Source organism: Homalodisca vitripennis, unplaced genomic scaffold (assembly GCF_021130785.1).
Source record: "Homalodisca vitripennis isolate AUS2020 unplaced genomic scaffold, UT_GWSS_2.1 ScUCBcl_10508;HRSCAF=19435, whole genome shotgun sequence".
Lineage (NCBI taxonomy): Eukaryota > Metazoa > Arthropoda > Insecta > Hemiptera > Cicadellidae > Homalodisca > Homalodisca vitripennis.
Window position 1 is genome coordinate 25,040 of NW_025786743.1, and position 22,545 is coordinate 47,584.

Below are 22,545 nucleotides of genomic sequence, written 5' to 3' on the forward strand. Positions count from 1 at the left end.
ATTCGAAATACAGAGAAACCAATTTTTCTATTAGACTGTTCTTTCCAATGATTACTGACAAGGCAAAAGAAAAGTCACATTTCAAGAGTGCTCAAAGCCCAATTATCACATACGGTCTGATTTGTCACGTTGAAAGCCAGATCTGTGAAAAGCATACAATGATTTATTTTGCAAAGAAAGGAGTAAGAAATACTTCAAATGTAGACTGTTACAAGAAATGTCATTGATGTGGTATTTTGTACGTACTGTTTTTGTATATTTTTGATTATTAAGTCAGTCCCATTACCAAACAAAACCGATTTCCTTGATTATTAAGCATATTGTTGTACTAGGTAATGCTTTTACATTAACGTAATTTAACGATAATGTTTAAAGTTAAATTATACTTTTCATATCACGTTACAATTATTAAATGTAAATTGTTCACATCTTTAAAGTGTCAATTAAGACATTGAGAAATGTTGGGATTGTATTGTTTTCTAACATAATTTTCCTGTCACTGAACTATTTATACTGAACAATTAAAAGAAGTTATTTATGTTGTTTAAGAAAAGAGAATATTTCCTTATTTTTAATGCAAATATTATCATTTTAATTTAAGATTAATAGCTCAATATAATGCAAAAGGTGCACTAATACTGTATGTAACTTGTTGGCTTTAAATAACGGACAAGTATCTAGTTAGCTAAACTGTGGTGCCTCCTTGATTGTTCTGACAAAACTGTATTCCTTCCGACCATAGCAAAGGTGAAAGGAACGAACGAAGCACTGAGCAAAGCAAACCTCTCTTCGACTTCCGTTTTGTCCAGTGTGATATTGTGCTCAGAATGGTATGTATTCGTCTTTTTATCTTATATTTAACATGTAATCCTAAACTATTTAATTGATTCTTAAATTTCTAAACTTACCTAAAGAAATTATGTTGGTTATATAGAGGGATTATTAGACTTGTTATTGATGTAGACAAATTCTAAGACAAGAATTTAGTATTCACTCTAGGCTAGGTTAGGTTTTAGTGGCTTTCACATCTCCACATTAGATTTTCTACTCTGAAATAAAAATTTGAAGTTTTTAGTCACACTATTCTCAGTTATTATTTATTGTGTATCTCACAACATATAGTAGTAATAAAGGCTACATATTTCCTTTAGTTAAAATGTTTGTCTCAAGATAATTATTCTCCAAGCTGGCTCAATGCTTCCGTAGCCTATCTCAGTACTAAATTGTTGGCAATGTACTATATAAGTTAGAGAATAGTTTCCCTATAATATATTCACTCTTTGGGTAAATGTGAAATTAATGGTTGGGGTAGCTAAAGATGAATTTCTTTATTAACCTATTTCTATCAGCCAGATCAAACAATGTAATGTTTCATAGAGTGAAAATGACAAATAACAAAGTTATAGAACATTAAAAGTGGACTAGTGTTCTCTTTGTGAGCAATATTACATCTGTGCTGAATGTCACACGGTTATGTGTTGATTGTTGTTGATGTCAGCCACATGCCATCTTTGCCTTAGTAAAACAACAATAATGGTGAGATCAGGAGGATTTTAGTGACAAATGAAAGATCCCAAGGTAGGCTAGTATAAAGATCAAACCCTAGAGGGTCTGTACATTGCATATTGTAGCCTAATGTATCTACAACATAAAAACTGATAAAGTTGTCAATCAACTCAATGGGTTGTTGTCATATTATTTGGTTAGTTTTAAATATGTTTAGGACTTTTACATAGTTTTGAAAAAAGTATTATATAGGCTAGACCTACAATATTTTAGAAGATAGGCCTAGGTGCTTCAATTTTTGAGTGTAGGTATTTACAAGTATGTGTTACATAGGCCGAATTATATCCTCATGTTATGGCATAGACCTTGTAAGGTGCAATCTGTGAAAAGCCTAAAAAATTTTTTGGTTGCTATTTATCTAGCCATGTCACCTCTATAAAAATCTGAAATCACTTTTAAAAATGTCTTAAAATGATATGTTTTCATACCCAGAAAGAAGTTATCGCGATCCATAATTGCACATTGACTGGTATTAAATTTTAGCTTAGACATTTTAGGTTATATCTCGATTAGTTCAATAATCCAGGGGAACGGGGGAATCAGGGTTTCTGGGTAGGAAGGGATAACAAGCTAATGAGGGGTAGGTAAGAGGTGGAGGGACAATCGGCATCAAAGTAGAATCACCAACAAAGTAGAATTTTAGAAATCTGAGCTTTTCACAACAATTTCTACCTCTATGTTGAAGTTTATTCCTCAGTCCTCTCCTCCACTCCTGTTTCTAGACATTTTAGCAACATTTTCAACCAATGCGCATCTACATTGCACATCTCGTTATTGATGGGTTATTTTAATTTATTTCGTGATTGGTCGGACTTTTGGCATTGTACAATCAAATATAAAGACGTTGTGCTTTGTGTTTTCGCGTCTCCATTAGCCTTTTCGTGTTGGTGTCTTCATGTGCAGTTACATTTTCGTAGTTTGCTGAAAACAATGGAATTACTTTCAATGAGTGATTTAGTGATCAACAAGTGTAATGGGTGTTAGACAGTGGTGCAATGAACAATTCGCAAATTGTTTAATTTTTTGTGAAACAGAGTTTTTGAACAGATCTTCATTGTGTGAGATATGGCTGCCATTGTCCTCTAGCTTAAAATACACTGTTATTTCATTCATTTTTTTATTTTAATTACGTGTTAAATTTTATTACTTTAATTCTTGTGTTAGCTGGTTGCTTTTCTAAAGACTGAATATAATTAAAGAATTTTCAGTAGGGCAGAAAGGGGCACTCTATGATCTGAGCTTGTATTTTGGTACTACTCGAGGATATTTTTCTTTTTTTGTCTATGGCATTTCTGTTCAGCTGTTCTCACATGATCTGAGCATGAATTTAGCTTGTTATCCCCCTACCCAGAAACTCAGATTCCCCCGATCCTCTAGATTATTGGACTATTCGAGATAACCTAACATTTCTAATTGTAAAAGTTCAAACATATTATCAATGGCTACAGGCGTTTCTGTTGTAATTTCTGTTATTATTTGGGCTTTCATCCAGCCCTTCTATATCTATTATACTAGTATCCTATACATTTATTTTCTTATTTTAAGTTTAAATTTGGCAAATAGTATGAAATGGTTAAAGTAAATAATTGCCATTTTTTCACATGAGTTTTACAAGTATCTTTTCTACATGGATTTTATTGGGGCTTAAGTATTTTAAGTGTCCAACACTTGTGTGATCAATAAGATTGAATCAGACATTAATCGTTGTTTGTTTGTTTATCCTGTTAAGTAATTGTAACTGCCCAAACTTACTATAAATAAAGTTTTATTATTTCTATAGTCTAAAATGCATGTTGTACTTTTTAACATATAAAACTATAGGTCACTATAGCTTCACTATAATATAATCTTAAAGTCTATAATGTAATTCAGTTTGATATTATTGTTCCAAAGTAATTGAATCAAAGTTGCATCATGTGTGGGGTATTTGAGTAATGGTTGCTAGACAGGTAATACTGTTTATCAATACCTTTACAAAATAACATGCTAAAGTATTACATTCCTGTAACCTGTTACCGTGGTAACATACTGTTGTTTGTCTATACCTATTATAAAATAACATGTCGAGTTATTACGTTCTTGTGAGCTGTTACCATAGTAGCATGTTAGTACACAAAAGTTAACAAACTAACTACATGTAACAGACTGATAAACTAATAAATTAATAAATGGGTTAATTCAGATTTGACTATATAGTACAATTATTTGATAGTGCTTACCTACTATTTGTTATTAGGCTATAAATATGTATGTAGCCTATTATAAATATACAAAATTAAAGATAATATTAACATGCACTCATGTGATGTGAGCTTGAATAAAATCACAGATCGTCCAACTTTTCCGACGTCAGATCACATGAGATTTAGTCGCAGTGTTTGACCTTCTGCTCCTTAAATGGCTGAAATTTTTGTTTCCATGTTTTGAACTTCGTCTCCACCTAATGTATAAGTATCTTAATACATTGATGGGATACGCTTTAGTAGATACAGTGAAACTGACACATGGATAAAAAATAATTGATCGATGATTACTATGATATGTGCCTGCAAATATAGAAATATTAATTTAGTTACTTATTTGGCTGAGAGACAACAGCACTTTCCAGTAACAACGGGACAAAGATATAATTCTATAACTAAGCAATATAGTAAGCAATACATAGTGGTCTCAATATCGGTAAAACAGCAAGGTCCATTTGGTGTGGCTTCCTGAGCTGAGGAACAGAATGTGGTCATAAATAAATGACCAGATTGACCTTAAACAGGGAACAGCTATGGCAGCGTTTATGGCCAGACAATATGAGAGGCCATCATATGAATTTTATGCTGATTCCAAAGGGTGATCAAGAAAAATATTTTATTTAGTTTTTTAACATTATTAGTTTATTACAAATACAAAAAAATTATTTTAAGTGTGAAAATTAATATTTTTTGTTTTTTGGTTTATTTTTTATTAAAGAAAATAGTGTGCTATTGATTGGTTGGAAAATAAGGATAAAAACAATTACACAACTTAATTGCTTGTCTTGCAACCCAGCTGGAGTAACATCGGGCAGCCGTTGGGTGATGTGAATAAGATGACATGACCATATAATATATGTAGAAACGTCATAAGACATAACGTAAGCATAGAAAATTAAACTTAAAAATAAGTGGGCTACAGGATGGCCTGCTTTTTTTTCGCCAAGACTTAGCGTCTACGTATAGCTCGTATCATCTTGGACAACGAACTTTGGGGTAGTAACTTAAATAGCCTACTGCAAATAAAGTTTTGGTAATCAATCTTTTATCTCCCAATGAGGGTGGAGGGGGGTGTCATATATCTACTTGAATCATCCACTGTCCTCTGATAAATTCATATTATTCAATTTTGCGATGAGAAGAACTCTGTAAAAGAACTTTGTAGTAAATTCTCCCCGTACATTGTTATTATAATATAAATCACTATAACGATGTCAATGAGTAAACATTGTTAAAACAATTCATACAATAAAACATGCATTTAATGCAAACTTTTAATTCATGTACACAATACAAAGCACATTGCCTCCAAATAGTTCGAGGATAAATATTCACTGGACAGCAGTGTCCTACACCTTGCCAACCTATAACACCTCAAGTAATAAAAGATAACAGCTGCTGTTATTAAGAAAGAAACATAGCTGATACTCAAATAGAAAGCGAAGAAACTCTATTGTATTAGTTCTTTGAAAACTATTGTTAACATAAGTGGCTAATGGTAGTTTTTCTAGTGTTACACAATATATCTCAAGCATGGTGTAGTTAACACCTTCACTGTGGTTCTATACTGAGTTATCAAATTATACATTCACTTTGAGGCTGTGCCATAAGGCATCTTCTGCAGTCAATATTTTAAAGATTTAAAAAAAGTTCAAAGTATTCAGCTCTAAATATTTTAATAATGGCAATAATATATAATATGGAAAGTGTTACTTTGAATTATTGTGTTGAAGGTAAATTATTTATATTTAACCTTTTAGGATTAGGCCAAAATTTTATGTGTAAAAAAATGTTTGTTTATATTTTAGTCCATGTTCCAAAAACTGAACTGCATACACGGAAAATGTGCGATTCTGCATGCTTTAGGGAAAATAATTATATCTCTATAATTATGTATTCATAAATTTTGATTTTAGGCATTACAGTGGAGTCCCGCTAATCCGAACTCGTGTAATCCGAACGTCGGTTAATCCGAACAGGTCCAGGAGGAATTATTTATAACGATAATGAACAGTTATAAGAACTAATTACTTAAAAAATGAAAATGGGTGCATCATTTCGTACATAAACAAAGAAAACTTTAATTAAATAGACATACAGTATTTTATTAAGACAAATTGTGTACGGTACAGTACATAAATAATGAAGTTAAATACAGTACCAAATTGAAACTTATAGGTTAAGTATGAGTTAAATTACTGTTTAAGAAGTGAAATCAAACAAAAATTGGACGTACAGTACTGATATTATTATTGAGTACAATATTAATTGTTAAAAGACATAAATTCAGTTATTGTCTTCTGTCGCATTGAAGAGAGTCTATTGGATGACGCGTAGTTTCACCATCGTGTGATAAACATGATATCGGCAGGTGTAGCAGTAGGCTGTTGCTCTAAGTATCGTAGTGCAAGGTTAAGCGCTGCACCGTCTGCGTGTGGCACCAACTCTCCTTTATCACCCAGGTTCTCGTCGTCCCCGTAGCGCGTGGACCCGTACAATATCCAGTACGCTCACATTGCTTTTTAACAATAGAAATCTCACACTAAATACGGTAAATGTGCTTAGTATTCGCAAATACGTTTATTTGTCAAGAAATACAATGCAACAGTCAGAAAACATATTTTAATAAAAAATGTCGATAATTCTATAACAAAATAGACCCATTCGCAAGTTTAAAACCGTATTTTTCTGTAATTTTGGCTAATCCGAACAATCACATAATCCGAATAGGGCTCGGTCCCAATTAGGTCGGATTAACGGGACTCTACTGTATTTTTTACCTAAAATATATTGTACTGAAAAATATATACTTAGGTCTATAAAATAAATTATATAAAGAAAAAATAAATGTTACATCTGAAAAATTTTAGTTAGATATTGAGAAGCCCTGGAATTTAAAAATATTTTGAGGTGGCAAACGATTATATTATGATTTTGCATGAATTTTGCAAATTTTTCTGGGAATTCTTGATAACCTTATGGACAAAACATTGTAGTCTATTTAGAAAACAAAGCTGAAAACGTACCTGCATGAATATGAGACTGCCTTTCAGATGAAAAAGTGATATAGAATACAAAAATAATATCATTGTGACTTGTAAAGCATTAATATAGTGAAAACTGATAAAAGCCCACCGGAAATAGATTGCACGTTTTTTTTTTTCACAAGTTCCGACCACAATAAATTACACAGTTGGTTTTAAAAGCGTTTAGATTGCAAACAGAATTCTCCATTTTGCTTAATACCACCACCATACAAAACTAGGCCTAGAACTATTTGTTTAGTAGCACTATATGTATCTGACATGATGTATCTGATAAACATACTCATATGTCAGCCTATGTCCTTTTTCCTATTATAAGACTATAGCAAATGCAATATGAAGTTATTTGACTATCTTTAGGTGGATTTGTCTACAGATAAGGCTTATTATAAGTTAGTAGCTTTAAATTTAAATATAATGTTTTACAAATAATTGTTAAAAACAACATTCTTGTTTCAGTCTGCACATAAGACATTCAAGATCAAGCAGAAGCTTGCCAAGAAGCTGAAGCAAAACAGGCCGATCCCCCAGTGGGTCAGGATGCGGACAGGCAACACAATCAGGTAGGCTTATTTCTGAACACACACACACACACACACACACAAAACAATGGCCATACTCATCGCACAATTATTTCTTTCCATCTTCAACTTCTTCCTCCAGTGTCTTTTGGTAGCACTGAGGTTTCTCATTAATGAGGATTGCACCCCGAATTCATTTACACATATCAGTTTTCTATTTCTTATTTCATAGAAACTACTCCGTGTTCAAAGTTCCTCCATAACTACAGAGTATAAATAATGATCATAGAAGAACGTCAGAGTAGAATCTATTACATTATTAAGGAAGAACTGCTCCTGATGTTAAATCTCTTAACTCTTAACCCTTTGAGTCCCAAGTATTTATTGAGTGGGTGTTCTGAAAAGTGCCAGGTATTTTTCTAGTGGGCGCATATAAAAGTGCCAACCCTTTTGAAGGCATTTTGCAAGGTTTCAGTAAAACATTCAGTTTGATTATTTAATAAGCTACCAACATACTTTTTTTGTAATGTTTCTTTGAAAACTGCCTAATTAACATAAAATAACATAGTTACCATAAAATTAAATTTAAGAATATCAAAAATGGATTTACGTCGACAAATTCCAGAATTGATTTAAATTTAATTTTTCAACCTAATTATCATTACAAAAAAAAATCATATCCTTTTCACTGACTATATCACTGGAAAGAGTATTTAAGTGTCTATACATTTTGAAAAATGTCATTATTTTTAATAATGAGTGAGTTAAATACAACATTTAAGAAACTAATGTCACATTGTTTTCCGGTAGCCATGTCAACCAAACAATGTTTACATGTGAGTTTTAGATTGATTTTCGTTAAAGCCAATTGATCGGAAGTGTACTACGAGGGTCGTCCAGAAAGTAAAGAACGTTTTGTTATAAGTCAATAAAAACAAAAGATAAGAGCATGAAAATTTATTTATAAATACTTATAAACTTACTCTATTTTTCTACAAAATCGCCGGAACTGTCAAGGCACTTGTTGTAGCGTGGCACCAGTTTTTCTATACCGACGTTATACTGTTCTCTGCCGCCAAGGAATGAAGCCACGTTTTTACTCCTTCTTTGAGGTCTTCGTCATCCAAAAAGTCTTTTTCCGCCTAAAAAACACTTTCAACTTTGGAAACAAGTGATAGTCACTCGGAGCCAGATCTGGACTATACGGAGGGTGTCCGAAGATTTGCCATTTGAAAGAATTGAGTTCTGCTTTGGTTCGTGCACTGCAATGAGGCCGAGCATTGTCGTGGATCAGCACCACTTTCGACGACAGCATTCCGCGTCGTTTGTTCTGAATAGCGCGGCGAAGCCGATGCAAGGTCTCGATGTAGGCCTCTGAGTTGATTGTTTCGCCTCTCGGCATGAACTCCACATGGATTAGGCCTTTTCGGTCCCAAAAAACTGTTGCCATCAATTTCCTGGTGTTCAAATTTGGTTTTTCTTTCCTGTTTTTTTGTTGGTGAATTCGAGTGATGCCATTCCATTGACTGGAGCTTTGTCACCGTCAACTGCCTTAATTTGCCTATAAATTTCAATAGGTCGAACATTCTGTGCATTCAGAAACCGTATCACACTTCGCAGTTCACACTTGGCGGGATTTTCAATTAACGCCGCCATTTTAAACTTTCACAGGAGACGCAAACGTGACCTCACGGTACCGCTACTCAGCTCACACTGAGGCAGAAGGTGTGGCTAACGAACAAGCTATCTACCGCGGTGGTGGGTGAACTGCGCCGCCCGTGATGCGCAATCGTTCTTTACTTTCTGGACGACCCTCGTATAACAATTAATTTTGAAAAAAAAGTTCTTCACAAACAATTTAATATAAGTTAAAAAATATTAACTTTTTTTTATTTTTAGTGGTTTTTTCCCGAATATGCGGTAAAATCGGACATTGGCATTCAAAGGGTTTAAGAGTTTGACTTATATATTGATGTTGTAAAAACACTTAAAATTCATTTTTATTACAATATTGTCTAAAAGTAACAAAATTGGGATTTAACTTTGGCAACAGATTTTAGTCTTGTATCCAAATTACTGTAATAAATTCAATTAAAAGTGCAATAGATAATGTTATTTATCATTTGAAACCTGAAACAAAATAAACAAATCTAAAAACTTACAAAAACCAGTTCACTTAAGGACTAGGCTAATGAGATTCTTCGGAAGTTACACAACTGTAATGTAGATATTTGGAAAAAAATAATGACTTGGTTGATTTGTGTGCTATTAGCTCGTCTTGCACACCAAACTGTCCAATTAATAAATCAGCTAAAAAGAAGGATTGTAACCCGAAGTATAGATATTTTTTATCTCATTAATACTATTAAAAATACATATTAATCTCTAAAGATAAACTTGGAATTAAGTTTCACATAAAAATACGTCACAAAAAACCTATAGACAAATGACACTAAAACTGTAGGATACGTAATGCCAAATAGTAATAATATGCATATGTATAATTTTTTCTCTAGAAGTATATATATATATATATATATATATATATATATATATATTTATACCATCAAAATATTTTTTCCCATAAAAAATACTCTTTTTCAAAATTATTTTATGTTCTTATTCAATTATATAGACTAGACATTTGAGTCTTGTGTCTGATGAATTAGGTGTATATTGAAGTGACCTTCACTGTTATATTGTTAATATCTTTCCACTAAGATTGAGGAATCTATATTCCACATTTTTTATATATCAGATATGAAATAAAAAAAAAAACTGAAGCCATACACATAAATTAAACATATAACTGAGCAGGTCTAGCAAGAGCCGTGACCGGCGCGAGAGGGGACGTGGAGTAGGGCATAGAGGGGTGAGAGGGAGGGAAGCACTGAGCCGCCTGGCCTCGCCGAGCGGCGCCGACGTGCTCACAAGCAACCACTATTCACAGATACGACATTCTAACCGCAGTCATAACTACTTATACCTTAATATTAATATTAGTAATTACATCATCTATGGCTTTAAACTATATATGACGAAATAATATTATCTAGCCTATATAAAATCCTAGAACTATTTAATCGTTTAGCTTGTGTAAAACCTTACCTAACGACCATTACTCCCTGTAAAATTAATTTTTTCTCTGAGAGCTGGTAATAGAGTTTTTTACTGTTGGTCGTTCGCCATTGATTTTGTGGAACTCATTTACAGTTCGCCTGACAACGAACAAATCAAACTCATCTAACTCCGTTTTGTTCTTTACTCTATGTCTTTTTTATTTGGCGTATAACTTAAAACTGGGTTTCAGTCTGAACAACGGTTCTGCATTCTGCAATAATTCTCTTAACAGACGTCAGTGATACACCTGTGGCTTCCGCTACACGACATTGAATTTGTTTTAAATGTATTGCAGCTCCAGTTTCAACTTCACGTTTCATACATTTGTACACATTTGCAATGATTTCTCGACTTTGCCTATGCAATACTTTTCGTCCACCAATTAGTTTACGATGCTGCTGAGCTTCCATATTAATATGAGTACAAACAACAATAACACAACCACTATATAACACCTACAACAACGACAGCACGGCCACGTGAACGCTAGATGTCAGCACAACGGAACGACACGACTACAACGCCTGACAGCAGTGAACTGAGCCGGCTGCTACCCCACTCCTACATCTGACCTTTAAGGCTACTGCGCATCTTTGTCCCACGGCTCTTGCTATACCTGCTCTGCTATACCTTTAATAACAGTTATATTTTAGAACTGCAAGAAAAGTGCAACATACAACAGTTTCCATTGCCAGTTACTATTGAACTAATTATGTATGTATTGTTCCTATTATATTGTATTACTGCAATCTAACAACAAAAAGTACAATAAAAGATTTATTATTTATTTTCGTTTAAAAAAAATACAGTTTGAAATGGTAAGATTTTGAGAGTTTTTGGCCATTCACATATTTTGTAAGCTTGTTATTTGTAAAATGTTTTGTTAATAATGTAGTAATCTACATTTTTGGAGAAAAAATATATGTAATTATAAAATTAGAGCAGATCTTTTTGTTGTTACGGTTTATTATAAAGAAGGTTGCCAAGTGCTTGAAACAGGTTGACTACTAATTTACCATTACATAGATCTTGGGTCAAACTACCTATATCTAATGTTCAATTTCAACAAAATGCGCTTTTGTCATATCCACTTTTTTATTAGTATTTGATATATTAATATAATGTTGGTTTCCAGGTACAACGCCAAGAGGAGACACTGGAGGCGTACTAAGCTCAAACTGTAAACTCCTGGAAAGTGCACTGCTTATTCAAAATGTTTCATTTCATCTGAAACTGTTAATTTTTGGTTAAGTAATTTTATGAATAAACATTGCTTTTTTCCCTATGTATTTTATTATCATTTCCTTCATTTGTTTTAAATAAATTTAATGGTTGCAGTCAGTTAATAGGGTAATGTCTCACAAATCTAGGTGGACAATCGTTTCTACAATTTCTCAAGCATATTGTTAAATAATCTTCACAAGAGTACATGATTTGTCGATTGTATATTGTTAAATAATCAGTCTTCACAAAATGAGTACATGATTTGTCGATTGTATCTGATTTAAATTCTATTGTTAATCTTGTTTTGAAATTTACAATCTGATTCTAACTGGAAAATTTGAAGATTTTATGCTGCAATTTTAAAATGAAATGATAAAGATGACACTAATTTATTAAGTAATTTTGAAGATTACAACATACATTGCTTTGAGAAGTTAAATATAATTTAGGGTTTATTATCAGGAGGTTAATTTCATAGAAATTGTTGTGATCATCCTCAGTCAGTATTTTCAGAACATGTTTTGCATGTTCATAAATCTGGCTTTTAGAAACCATACTCCAAAAATTGATTCACAACTAAACAGTTGGTATTTCTGTTTTTATGAATTAAAATAGCTGATTGCTGCAACAATAAAAAGGGCATGTTTAAACGTTTGCTTTGATAACATTATGCTTTTGGTTGACTAACGCTAAACAGTTAATAGAGTTCACTTGAACTCATGGCTTGTTAGTGTTAGCTTGTTGCATGATAAGGCAGTTTTTGAGACAACTGGATGTTTGTGTGGTAAGAAAAGTTGGGACCATCCACTGACTCCAAAGGACGCTGTGGAAAGAATTTGAGCAAGTATGCACATTAACTCACAAAAAGCTTGTAGGAAACTTCAGATAGCACAGTTTATAATGTCTTACGCAAGTTTACAAGGATTAACGTTTACTGACAACACAAAGAACACAGATTTTTTCCTATGATTGAACAATTTGAAAACGATGGATTTGCAATTTGGTTTGAAAGACTAGTGTTTAAAGATGAGACTACCTTCCACCTCAGTGAAGTATATTTCCACAATGTAAGAATGTGGAGGTTAGAAAATCAAGTGAGTTTATTTATTTAATACAGGTGGGATTTACCCACACTAATTTTTTTGTACGCTTAACAGCCGTAAAGTATTTGGATCCTTATTTATTAGTTTGCACTGGTGTTGTTTATTTAGATTCCTCAGTTTATAGAAGATATTCCAACCGTAGTTTTTTGACAATACAGTGCTCCTGCACACTAAAAATCTGGTATGCGAGTTTTAAAACGTTAATTTGCTATATCGTCCGACAGATCTCTGTTGTGCTGATCAACACGATTACTTACCTGACTTTAACTCTCTGCATTTATTTCTTGTAGGGGTTCTTCAAAGATGTAATGAATCTACCCTCCTATTCTTTAAAACCTGCAAGGCTTACGGCAGTGTATAACGGAGCAGTGCAATCCGTTACAAAGGAAATGTTGCAAAGTGTGTGGGTGAAATTGGTATATTGTCTGGATATTTGCTGAGTAACTAATAGTACTCATATTGAACATTTGTTGTCCATATTAATGAACTATTGACTGCTATATTCGTGTTAGCACGGGACGATCCCTACTTTTACATTCAACTGATATGTCCATGTTGTCATGTTTCCAAACAGCTGCGACTCAATATCATGCTGCACGACAACGCACATTGGCTTCTATTAGTTTTTATTTGAACTACACAGTACATTCCAGTTACTACACTAATACAGATGGTCAATTAAGAAAATATGAAAGCATATGGTGAAGTTTTGACTGGATGTTAGAAAAGATTATTATTGTTTTCAAGTTTTTTCTATTGAGATTTTGAGGTATCAATTGCAAATTTTTTATTTTCTACTATGGTTGTGCTTTAATCGTGTCACAGGGACTATTTGAAATAGTGATAAGGACGTTTTATCAATTTTAAATTTGTTCGGATTTTGGGTCATTCTGTTTGAATAAGCCTGTAACAACATGTCAAGAACGTATTGACCACTAGACTTTTAATTTTGCATTTAGCTTCATTTCTTTATAGGCAACATTGTGGAATTTATTTAACCCTCCACAAGATATCTTAAGAACGAATTTAGCCATGGACTTGTAATTTTTCTATCACTGAGAAGCCTAGAATCCTCTTCGGTTGTTTGCCACAGCATATCTAGGGATCAGCTATGGACTTGAAATGTTATGTTATGTAACTTTATTTATACACAGGCAAAGTCGAATTTGATAATGGGCATGTTTCTCTAGAGGATTTGGCTGATGAGCGTTTAAATAGCTTTTCCACAGGATTTCTCGAGAACGATTTAATCTGTAAACATTTTATTTTGTTTTTCAAGAACTTTAAGCGAAGCGTGGTATGCAACATGAACTCTGGAAATTATTCCATGGGAAGTATTAACTCATACCTTGTTTCTAACTTGTCCTACGTGAAAAAGACATGGATCTATAAAATTTGAACAGAAAGTTGCCTTCATTGTATTGTTTCCTAATGAACACAAACGGCCAAAACAGTATCCACGAATTCTTGGATGCCCTAATAGAGGCTCACTCTAGAAGGCACAATTTCATAAGTAGTATATACCACAACCATTGAAGTGTTTGAGATTGTACCTAAATAGGCGAGCTCAGCAAGTTACATATTCTGGAAAACTATCCAAACAATAACAATAATACACTACCTACCTAGAATCAATATTTTCTCCAATATTATTTTTTATGTAAGCAAATAATAATCAATCAGGAATTGGAATCTAATTCAAACACTTGAACTTCTAACTTTTTTTAAATAAAATGAATGGAAATTTGAATCATTTAGTGAAATTATAACATTATTTTGTGATAATTCTAGGGCTATTTTTCAACTCTTGTTAGGTTATAAAAATCAAACTAATGGTTGAAATAAATTGACTACCAAGTTACAAGTGTTCATAATTACTTTTCAATGTAATAACTGTTTACTTTGCTGCAGTTTTATACCTGTGAACAAGTTTTCCAATACCCACTTCATAAAATGTTTAAATGACTTATAAATTTGGAACAGTGTCATATTCTCAGCAGTAGCTGTGGTTCTGAATGGTAAAGGCAATGCCGTTGTATTTTCAGCATCGGCACCTATCTATCGACTGGCTGTATCAAACCATGTAAAAATCAGTTAATGCCTTTTTTCATATCAAAGGCCTCAATTATTTAAAGATACACAGGACTAACGTCAGAGCAAAATTTTGTGACTTTCCTTTAAATATTCAAGTGTTTCAAACATTTGGGAAGTAAGTGAATGTAATGACTGGCTGTTAGGTAGACTGGGTGTTGTCCATTCTTGTGCTACTAATTCTATATGCCATATTATTACTTTGATTGTTTGAGTTTTTATTTTAAATAAAGAGTAATTCATATTATTGATGGTTTGAAATATTGAGTTTTGTATGTTATTAATATTGTCAAGGAGCTAAGGGCAGAAGGAACAAACTTGAAAAGCAAGTATTATTATGGGTTTTTTCTTGTGTTGTCTTTTTGTCGATTGCAGGGTTCTTGGATTTACACAGTAACCTGTTGATTATAACGTAGCTATGGTAGAAAGGGTTTAATTCAATTGCATTTTGAGTTTAGCTCCAGTTTACCTTCCTTTCATTGCAGCGTCGTATCTGACGATGTCTCAGACTTGGCTCCTGGAATCTGGAGCCGTGTTCATCTGAAGAGATTCAAAGAAAGTCGACGATGAAAAAGCCAAAAACAATGTGTACCTGATGAGACTACAACTTCACCTATTTATAGATGTCGAAACAATGTAAATGATCTTGTTGACCTTTGGATCTCTTCAGACGAATATGACTCCAGATTCCAGGAGTCAAGTCTGAGACAGCGTCAGATACCAGACGCTGCAATAAAAGGAAGGTAAACTGGAGCTAAACTCAAAATTCAACTGTTGATTATTCTGCCACAATTGTGAGTAGACTATAAATAAATTAGATGTTACTATGTAACATAATATATTCCAAGAAAAATAAAATATACAAATGATTAGTAGGAATAAATAACGTACAAAGATTTATTCAACAAATATTTTTATTAAAAAACAGTAGATAAACAACAAATAAACCTATATAGGAAGAAGGTTAGTACAAAATAGGGAATAGTCAATCCATAGGATTATGTTTGATTTTTATTAGTACTGTTAGAAAGAGTATCTAGGGTAGAATATACCTCAAGATTTACAAGTACAATTCAATATTCAAGGCAAAGACTTCAGTGTGATGTTGATTACAGTAGCTATATTTATTGTCAGGTTATAAATTACTAGATAAATTTTGACGATTTCTGGACAAAACTGCATAGAGATGTCATATTACGTTGTAGATACATTTTTTCCATAAATACATATGCTGTAAAAATACAGCTAATGGACAAATTTTGAAATTACATACTCGTAGTCTTGTAGTAAAGATAAAACAACCATACTTGAAGTTCACTGTATATTTTTAAAAGGTCTTGTTGTGGAAAAGTAAATTATTTATCTTTTTGTACTGTATAAATGTTATGACTAAAAATATTATTACTGTTTATAAAATAATTTATAAACATATTATACTGGGAGAAACCAAACAAACAGATACCATCTTAGCCTTATGGCTATTCATTACAAAGTTACCATCATAATAGAGAAACTACGCAACATGCCTGAAATGAACCAAGTATTTTAGCTGGTAAGTGTATTTATTTTCTTACAAGCATCTCCAAAGTGGTAAATAAAGACTAAACATAATAAATACCTATACCAGGTTATTACCTGCAACATTGTTAATTCGTGAAAACAAAACAACACGAAAACAAAACAAAAGTTTATATTTACCTAAAGTGATCACAGCTCAAATATCACAACATTCTTGATATCACACCCTTAAGTAATGAGCATATTCACTGTTAATCTTTAACTTACTATAACAATATTAATTAATAACTCACTATTGAATGTGTATTATGTACAGTTAGTACCACATTTCATAAAGGCACTTTAAACAGACTATTCCTAAAGGCACTTGTAAATAAGTGCTGTGACCATTCATATTGCACATTACAGCATTTTTACTGATTATATATAAATGTATAAAGGATGTGTAAACTGTCTGTAGCCAATCCTCTAAATTGGGAAATACCCATTATTCTTTTTACTAATCGAAATAGAAATTGAAAACTTAACAATCTTGTTCAAAGTAATTTTTAACTGAGTGACTCCTAAAACGTTTATCCTATACAAAATAACTATTTTCTTATGAACTATTATGTTAAAGCTTATGAAATGTGGTTTTAAAACATTATATTCTAATAATAAAAACCTAAAATGACATATTGACATAAGTATGCATTAATGATTACCATGACACTCCCCAATGCAAGCGAGTGATTGTTATTGGCGGCTTATCTATAAACTCGGTGTTATCTATATACATTGTGCAAAGTTTATAGATTTTGCTATGATTTAAACAATATTAAAGTGTTTTCAGACATTTTACACACCCTGTATATACTCTTACATATAAATATTCCTTAAGTAGTAAGTTTTGTGTCACTGAAGACTACATTAACTGGGTTATTACTTTATACATATAACTTTACAGATACAATAGAAATAATGTTCAACCTCAGAACTAAATAATATTTAGGAAATCTGTCTAATTCATTAAATGACAAATTTACTATACAAAACATAACTATGTACACAAATGTTTATTAAGTAAGCATAGAAAACAAGGAATGAATTTAAAAAAATACACAATTTAACTTAAAATAATAAAAGTAAGGAACTTGAAAAACGTAGTGGGATGACTTTGTACCCATTAAACAATGAAAATAATGAAACACTTGTACTTACTATCCCTCTTAATGAGACTAACAATATTAACAGTAAGTAAAAAGCAGTAAAACACAATTAAAGCAAATCTATTTCAATAAGAGTATTTGGTGCCTTGCATTTGACATTGCCACAAACTTCCAATTCATACAGGAATATATTCTGAAACAAAATCATAAAAAACATAAACAAAGGTTAGGAATTGTGAAATGTGAGAAGTATTCTGTATGGAATTAATTTAAAATACGAGGGCCATCCGGAAAGTAGTACCAGTTTCCGCCGTGTGAGGCGCTGACGACGCGAGTAGCCGCCGGTCAAGGTCAGATCGCTTCAGTGGCTTGTCTGCCTTCTCTGTTACAAGTTCCGTGACGCTAGCATTGCCTGTGTTGTTTCTGTGGCAGTTCATAATGTTTAAAAAAATTGAAAACGCCGCCAGTTGTGAAGTGAGGGCTGTAATAAAATTTCTCAACGCAACAAACGTTCGACCTTGTGATATTCATCGCCAATTAAAGGAAGTGTATGGAGACAATGTGATGGAAGAGTCATCTGTTCGGTGCTGGTGTCGTAATTTCAACTTGGGGAGGGGGAACACACACGACGATGAGCGTTCAGGGAGACCATCTGTCATTACAGATCAACTGCTGAGGTCAGTAGACGAATTCGTGAGGAACGATCGGCGCGTCACAATTGATGACATCTGTGAACATTTCCCTAATGTTTCTCGAAACATTGTTCATGAAATTGTCAAAGACCGTCTGTATTATTCAAAAATTTGTGCAAGGTGGGTCCCTCGCATGCTTACAGATGAGCACAAAACCAAGCTTATGGCTGCTGCATTCACATTTTTGGAACGTTATTCTGATGAAGCAGACACGTTCTTGAATCGCATAGTTACTGGTGATGAAACGTGGGTTTGTTATGCTTCACCTGAGAGTAAACGACAGTCAATGGAGTGGCATCATACTCATTCACCAAAGAAACCAAAAAAATTCAAGACTGTTCTGTCCACCAGGAAACTTATGGCAACCATTTTCTGGGATCGACGTGGTGTACTGCTTATTGATTTTATGGCCCGTGGAGACACTATTAACGCTAATGCATATTGTGAAACATTAAAGAAATTACAGCGGGCAATACAAAATCGACGGAGAGGTCTATTGTCTGATGGCGTCATTCTCCTCCATGACAATGCCAGGCCTCATGCAGCGGGGATAACACAACTTCTGCAGCAATTCAATTGGGAAATTTTCGACCATCCACCGTATAGCCCGGACTTGGCCCCTTCAGATTTTCATCTCTTTACAAAACTTAAAGAGTTTTTGGCGGGAAAAATATTTTACAGCGATGAAGAACTTAAAGAAGACGTAACTACGTATTTCAATCGGCTGGCGGCGGAGGAATATGACGCTGGAATACAAAAACTCGTCACACGTTATGACAAATGCTTAAATTTGCTTGGAGATTATGTGGAGAAGTAGTTTAAGGTATGCTCTTTTCAATAAAAATGTTTAAATTTGTTAATATTTACTTCTGTGTCTTTATTTCACAAACGGGTACTACTTTCCGGATGGCCCTCGTATACGGATTGAGCAACAAGAACTTGCCTTTGGTATAGATAATTTAATTCATTATACAGTGCCATTTCACTAGCAATGGCAAGTTTGTTTATGACACAAATGAGATGTGGTGGATCTGTTACTATGATTCAGCAAGATGTTTTTCATTTTAAACCTTGGCCAGCATTCAGTTTCCATCCACAAGGCGATCCTTAGGTGGGTTCAAAAACCTCGGAATGTTAGGAAGGAAGGAGGAGGAATTGCTTTGTTCAGAAGGAATTTTCTGGCATTTGAGGCATAACTGTATGTAACTTTTATAATGTAATTCTCATTTATAAATATTCTTTTATGAAGTTATAACTTGTGTCATTGACTAGTACAGATATTAGTTATTCTCATTATCAATACAATATTACTAATTTATACAACAGAACCAGTATTTAATCTCATGACTTAATCCTTAAAGGACATAAGAAAATTTGGCCTGGGTTAAAATTGGTGTGTATTTAGAGATAAAAAAATTCTGTATCAGCAAAAGTCGTCTCATAACATAAGACAATGTGTCAATAAAAAAGTAAGCACTGGTTTTCGATAGATTTTTAACTTGACACACAAATCAATTTTCTTCCCGACAGTTACAAAAGAATAAACTTACGCATTACTACAAATTTGCAGCATTTTCCTTAATTGTACACAAGAAATTAAAATAAGACAATACGGATATTCCTGTTTGCCGCGTTTACCACAATTCCGATGGTAGGAACACATTCATGTGCTGCAACTTAAGAGTCAATAATATTTAGGATATACATCTCAATTCCTAACTAAATCCATTACAACTGCAACAAAATTACACTGATAGTGGAGCTCATTCTCAGTTGCTCCATGGAACACATAATACAGTAGCAATAGCTGTAGCTGGTCAATCCATATTGCATAAATATAAGATTTTGGGATGATGATAATAAAGTGATGGTTATATTACCCATCTAATGTGATAGTAAAATAACCCTTGATATAGAGGAAGAAAGAACTTGACTGAAAAAAGGTTATCCAGAGAACAACAATCACCACTACAGATTCTATTCAAACTGTATAAGGATGATCTAATATATAAATTGTATGGTATAATTGAAAGATTTTAGTTAATAAAGGGCCAGTCAGAGCATCATTGGTCTCATTGTAAGATTAATTATTACAGTTTTTATAAGATAAAATTTTGTATAAAATTGAATTTTTTTAATTATAAAAGCAATATACTAAAGTATACAATTAATTTCATATTATAAAATTATATTATTTATTATTGTCTATTCAGTTGTATTTTTATACTGTACTTGTGTCTTAACAATTTAGCATTTTATTTTCTAGGCATTTGAGGTTATTCTAGTACTATAAATTTAAAGATTTTGCCAAGGGGTGGTGGCGGCAATGTGGGAAACACATACGGATGGATGGATGTTGACTTATCTACTGACAGTACATTTATGACTAATTGTGTGGCTAGTGAAAGCTCAGATAGTATTGAGGAGAATGGTTTTTTTATTGCTCTTTTTATATTGGCAGCAAGGTGGTTGAGATGTTGTCATCTAGTAACAGCTCACACAATCAAATTTTGAGTGCTGTCAATATAATGTTGGGGTTGCCACTTGCCCAAATTATTTATTCTCTCTGTAGCTTCTTGATTTGAAGTAATACTTGAACTGTTTTCATCACTCTTAAGTTGTTTCCGATAACTCGGGTTTTTGATAATTGAAATTTTAACCTATTGTAATGATCTTTTAATGCAGAAAGCAAGTAAGTACAGAAAAATCTGGGGTTGGTCTCCAGATAAAGATAAATAAAAAAGAAGAAATCAAAACATAACTAAATATTAACACACAATTAAACAGCCAATTAGAGAGATACCATGAAAAACAAAGATTTTACTGTAAATGTTTTCCTATGCATTTTAAATTCTGATATCTTATGACTTGGAAATCAAATTTGAATGTTGATGCTCTTACCAGCGGATGTATAGGGCAGATTCGCTTGATGTTGCCGTAGACTCGGAAGCCACACATGCGACACCAGACTGTTCGCTTTGGTCGCTGACAGCAACATTCGTCGGCCTGGAACTGATAATCTTGAGGTAGCCGCAGACTTCCCATCTTATCACCCTCCTCAATCCGGGGCATCTCTTCTCCTTTCCTGTCCACGCTGGTGGGAATCCGTCTCTTTTTACTCATGCCTTTGTTCAGTAGTTTATCCAAGTTATACTTGTTCTTTGACTGATCCTACAAAATAAACAAAAAAACTTTAACTTTGTCATAAAACAGCACCGTCATATTAAGAAAATTAAGTACATAAATAATAACCTTAATGTTTAACACTTTTATATGATTTATAATTATCACAATTGATTGCCTATACAAAAATCGTTATTATAGAACTGCTGTTTTTATTAAATCCTTCACTTTTACCACATGGAAACCTTACCAGAGTACATACAATTACTGGAGACCATTGCTAGTAATGATCATCAAAACTGATGGTCTGGGCTTAAGGTTTAATTGATGGATCAAATGGTGACTAAATGAGTTTACAAATGTCATTTTAATGCATACAAATCTGTTCTTTGGGGTGTATTTTACAAAGGAGCTACACTCAAGTTCCTTTACTGAGTTTTTTTTTTTATTACAAATAACTAAGAAGCTAATTGTGTCAAGTAGCTAAGTGGTCCTAGTTTTGCTTTAAGCGATAGAGAAATTTTAAATTTTGAAAAGATGTAAGGAGAACTACTACATGGTTTGCATAAAGAAAGTGAAAGAGCTCTAAAGGAAAGGGCAGTTTCAGTCACCTTCAAACCAAATCATGACCAGAATAATTAATCCCAGCAACCCTAAATTCCCTAACATACCCTTATTATGTAAAATAATGTAGGAAAGAAACACAAAATTGTTAAATGCTGCTGGGATTTTAAAGGATATGTTTTAATCCAACCTATATAAAAGTGAATATTTATATTTAATGTCTACCTTGGATCTTGAAGTCTACTACGAGGTAACATCAGTCTCAGAGGTGCAACTGCCAATTTGTCAAAAATGTACAACTTGTGTTGATAAGCTCACATAAATAGCTTATCAACACACTTATCTCATCAAGTACACTCAGATTCTTGAATTTCATCAAAAGGCAAAATAAAAAAGTGAAAATGACCCTCTTGTTTCAACAAAATAAATTATATCTAATCTGTCAAAACATTTTGAGAAAACAGGAAGAGTATTTATATGCCTAAAACTGTTGTTAGACAGAGAATAAAGAATATAGTTTTCTCAGATAAAAAAATATAGATGCCATTAAAGAATTATTGAAAATCACTGTTATCAAAAACAGTGAGA

General features: G+C 33.0%; 2 protein-coding genes across 3 annotated transcripts; one reads left to right on the forward strand and one right to left on the reverse strand.

The window, feature by feature from the left end:
- Positions 1-748: 748 nt before the first annotated feature.
- Positions 749-11,779, forward strand: LOC124374856 (60S ribosomal protein L39). Of its 2 annotated transcripts, none has more exons than XM_046832997.1 (3): positions 749-830; positions 7,313-7,416; positions 11,630-11,779. In XM_046832997.1, exons 1-3 carry the CDS (start codon positions 828-830, stop codon positions 11,676-11,678), a joined length of 156 nt encoding a protein of 51 aa, XP_046688953.1. In that variant the 5' UTR covers positions 749-827; the 3' UTR covers positions 11,679-11,779. The 2 variants fall into 2 exon arrangements, with proteins under 2 accessions (XP_046688953.1, XP_046688952.1); XM_046832996.1 differs by lacking the exon at positions 749-830 and adding an exon at positions 1,054-1,578.
- Positions 11,780-16,586: 4,807 nt separating this feature from the next.
- Positions 16,587-22,201, reverse strand: LOC124374857. The gene is made up of 3 exons (XM_046832998.1): positions 22,183-22,201; positions 21,172-21,441; positions 16,587-17,771 (listed from the first exon to the last, which is right to left on the reverse strand). Exons 2-3 carry the CDS (start codon positions 21,391-21,393, stop codon positions 17,688-17,690), a joined length of 306 nt encoding a protein of 101 aa, XP_046688954.1. The 5' UTR covers positions 21,394-21,441; positions 22,183-22,201; the 3' UTR covers positions 16,587-17,687.
- Between the last annotated feature and the right edge of the window lie 344 nt (positions 22,202-22,545).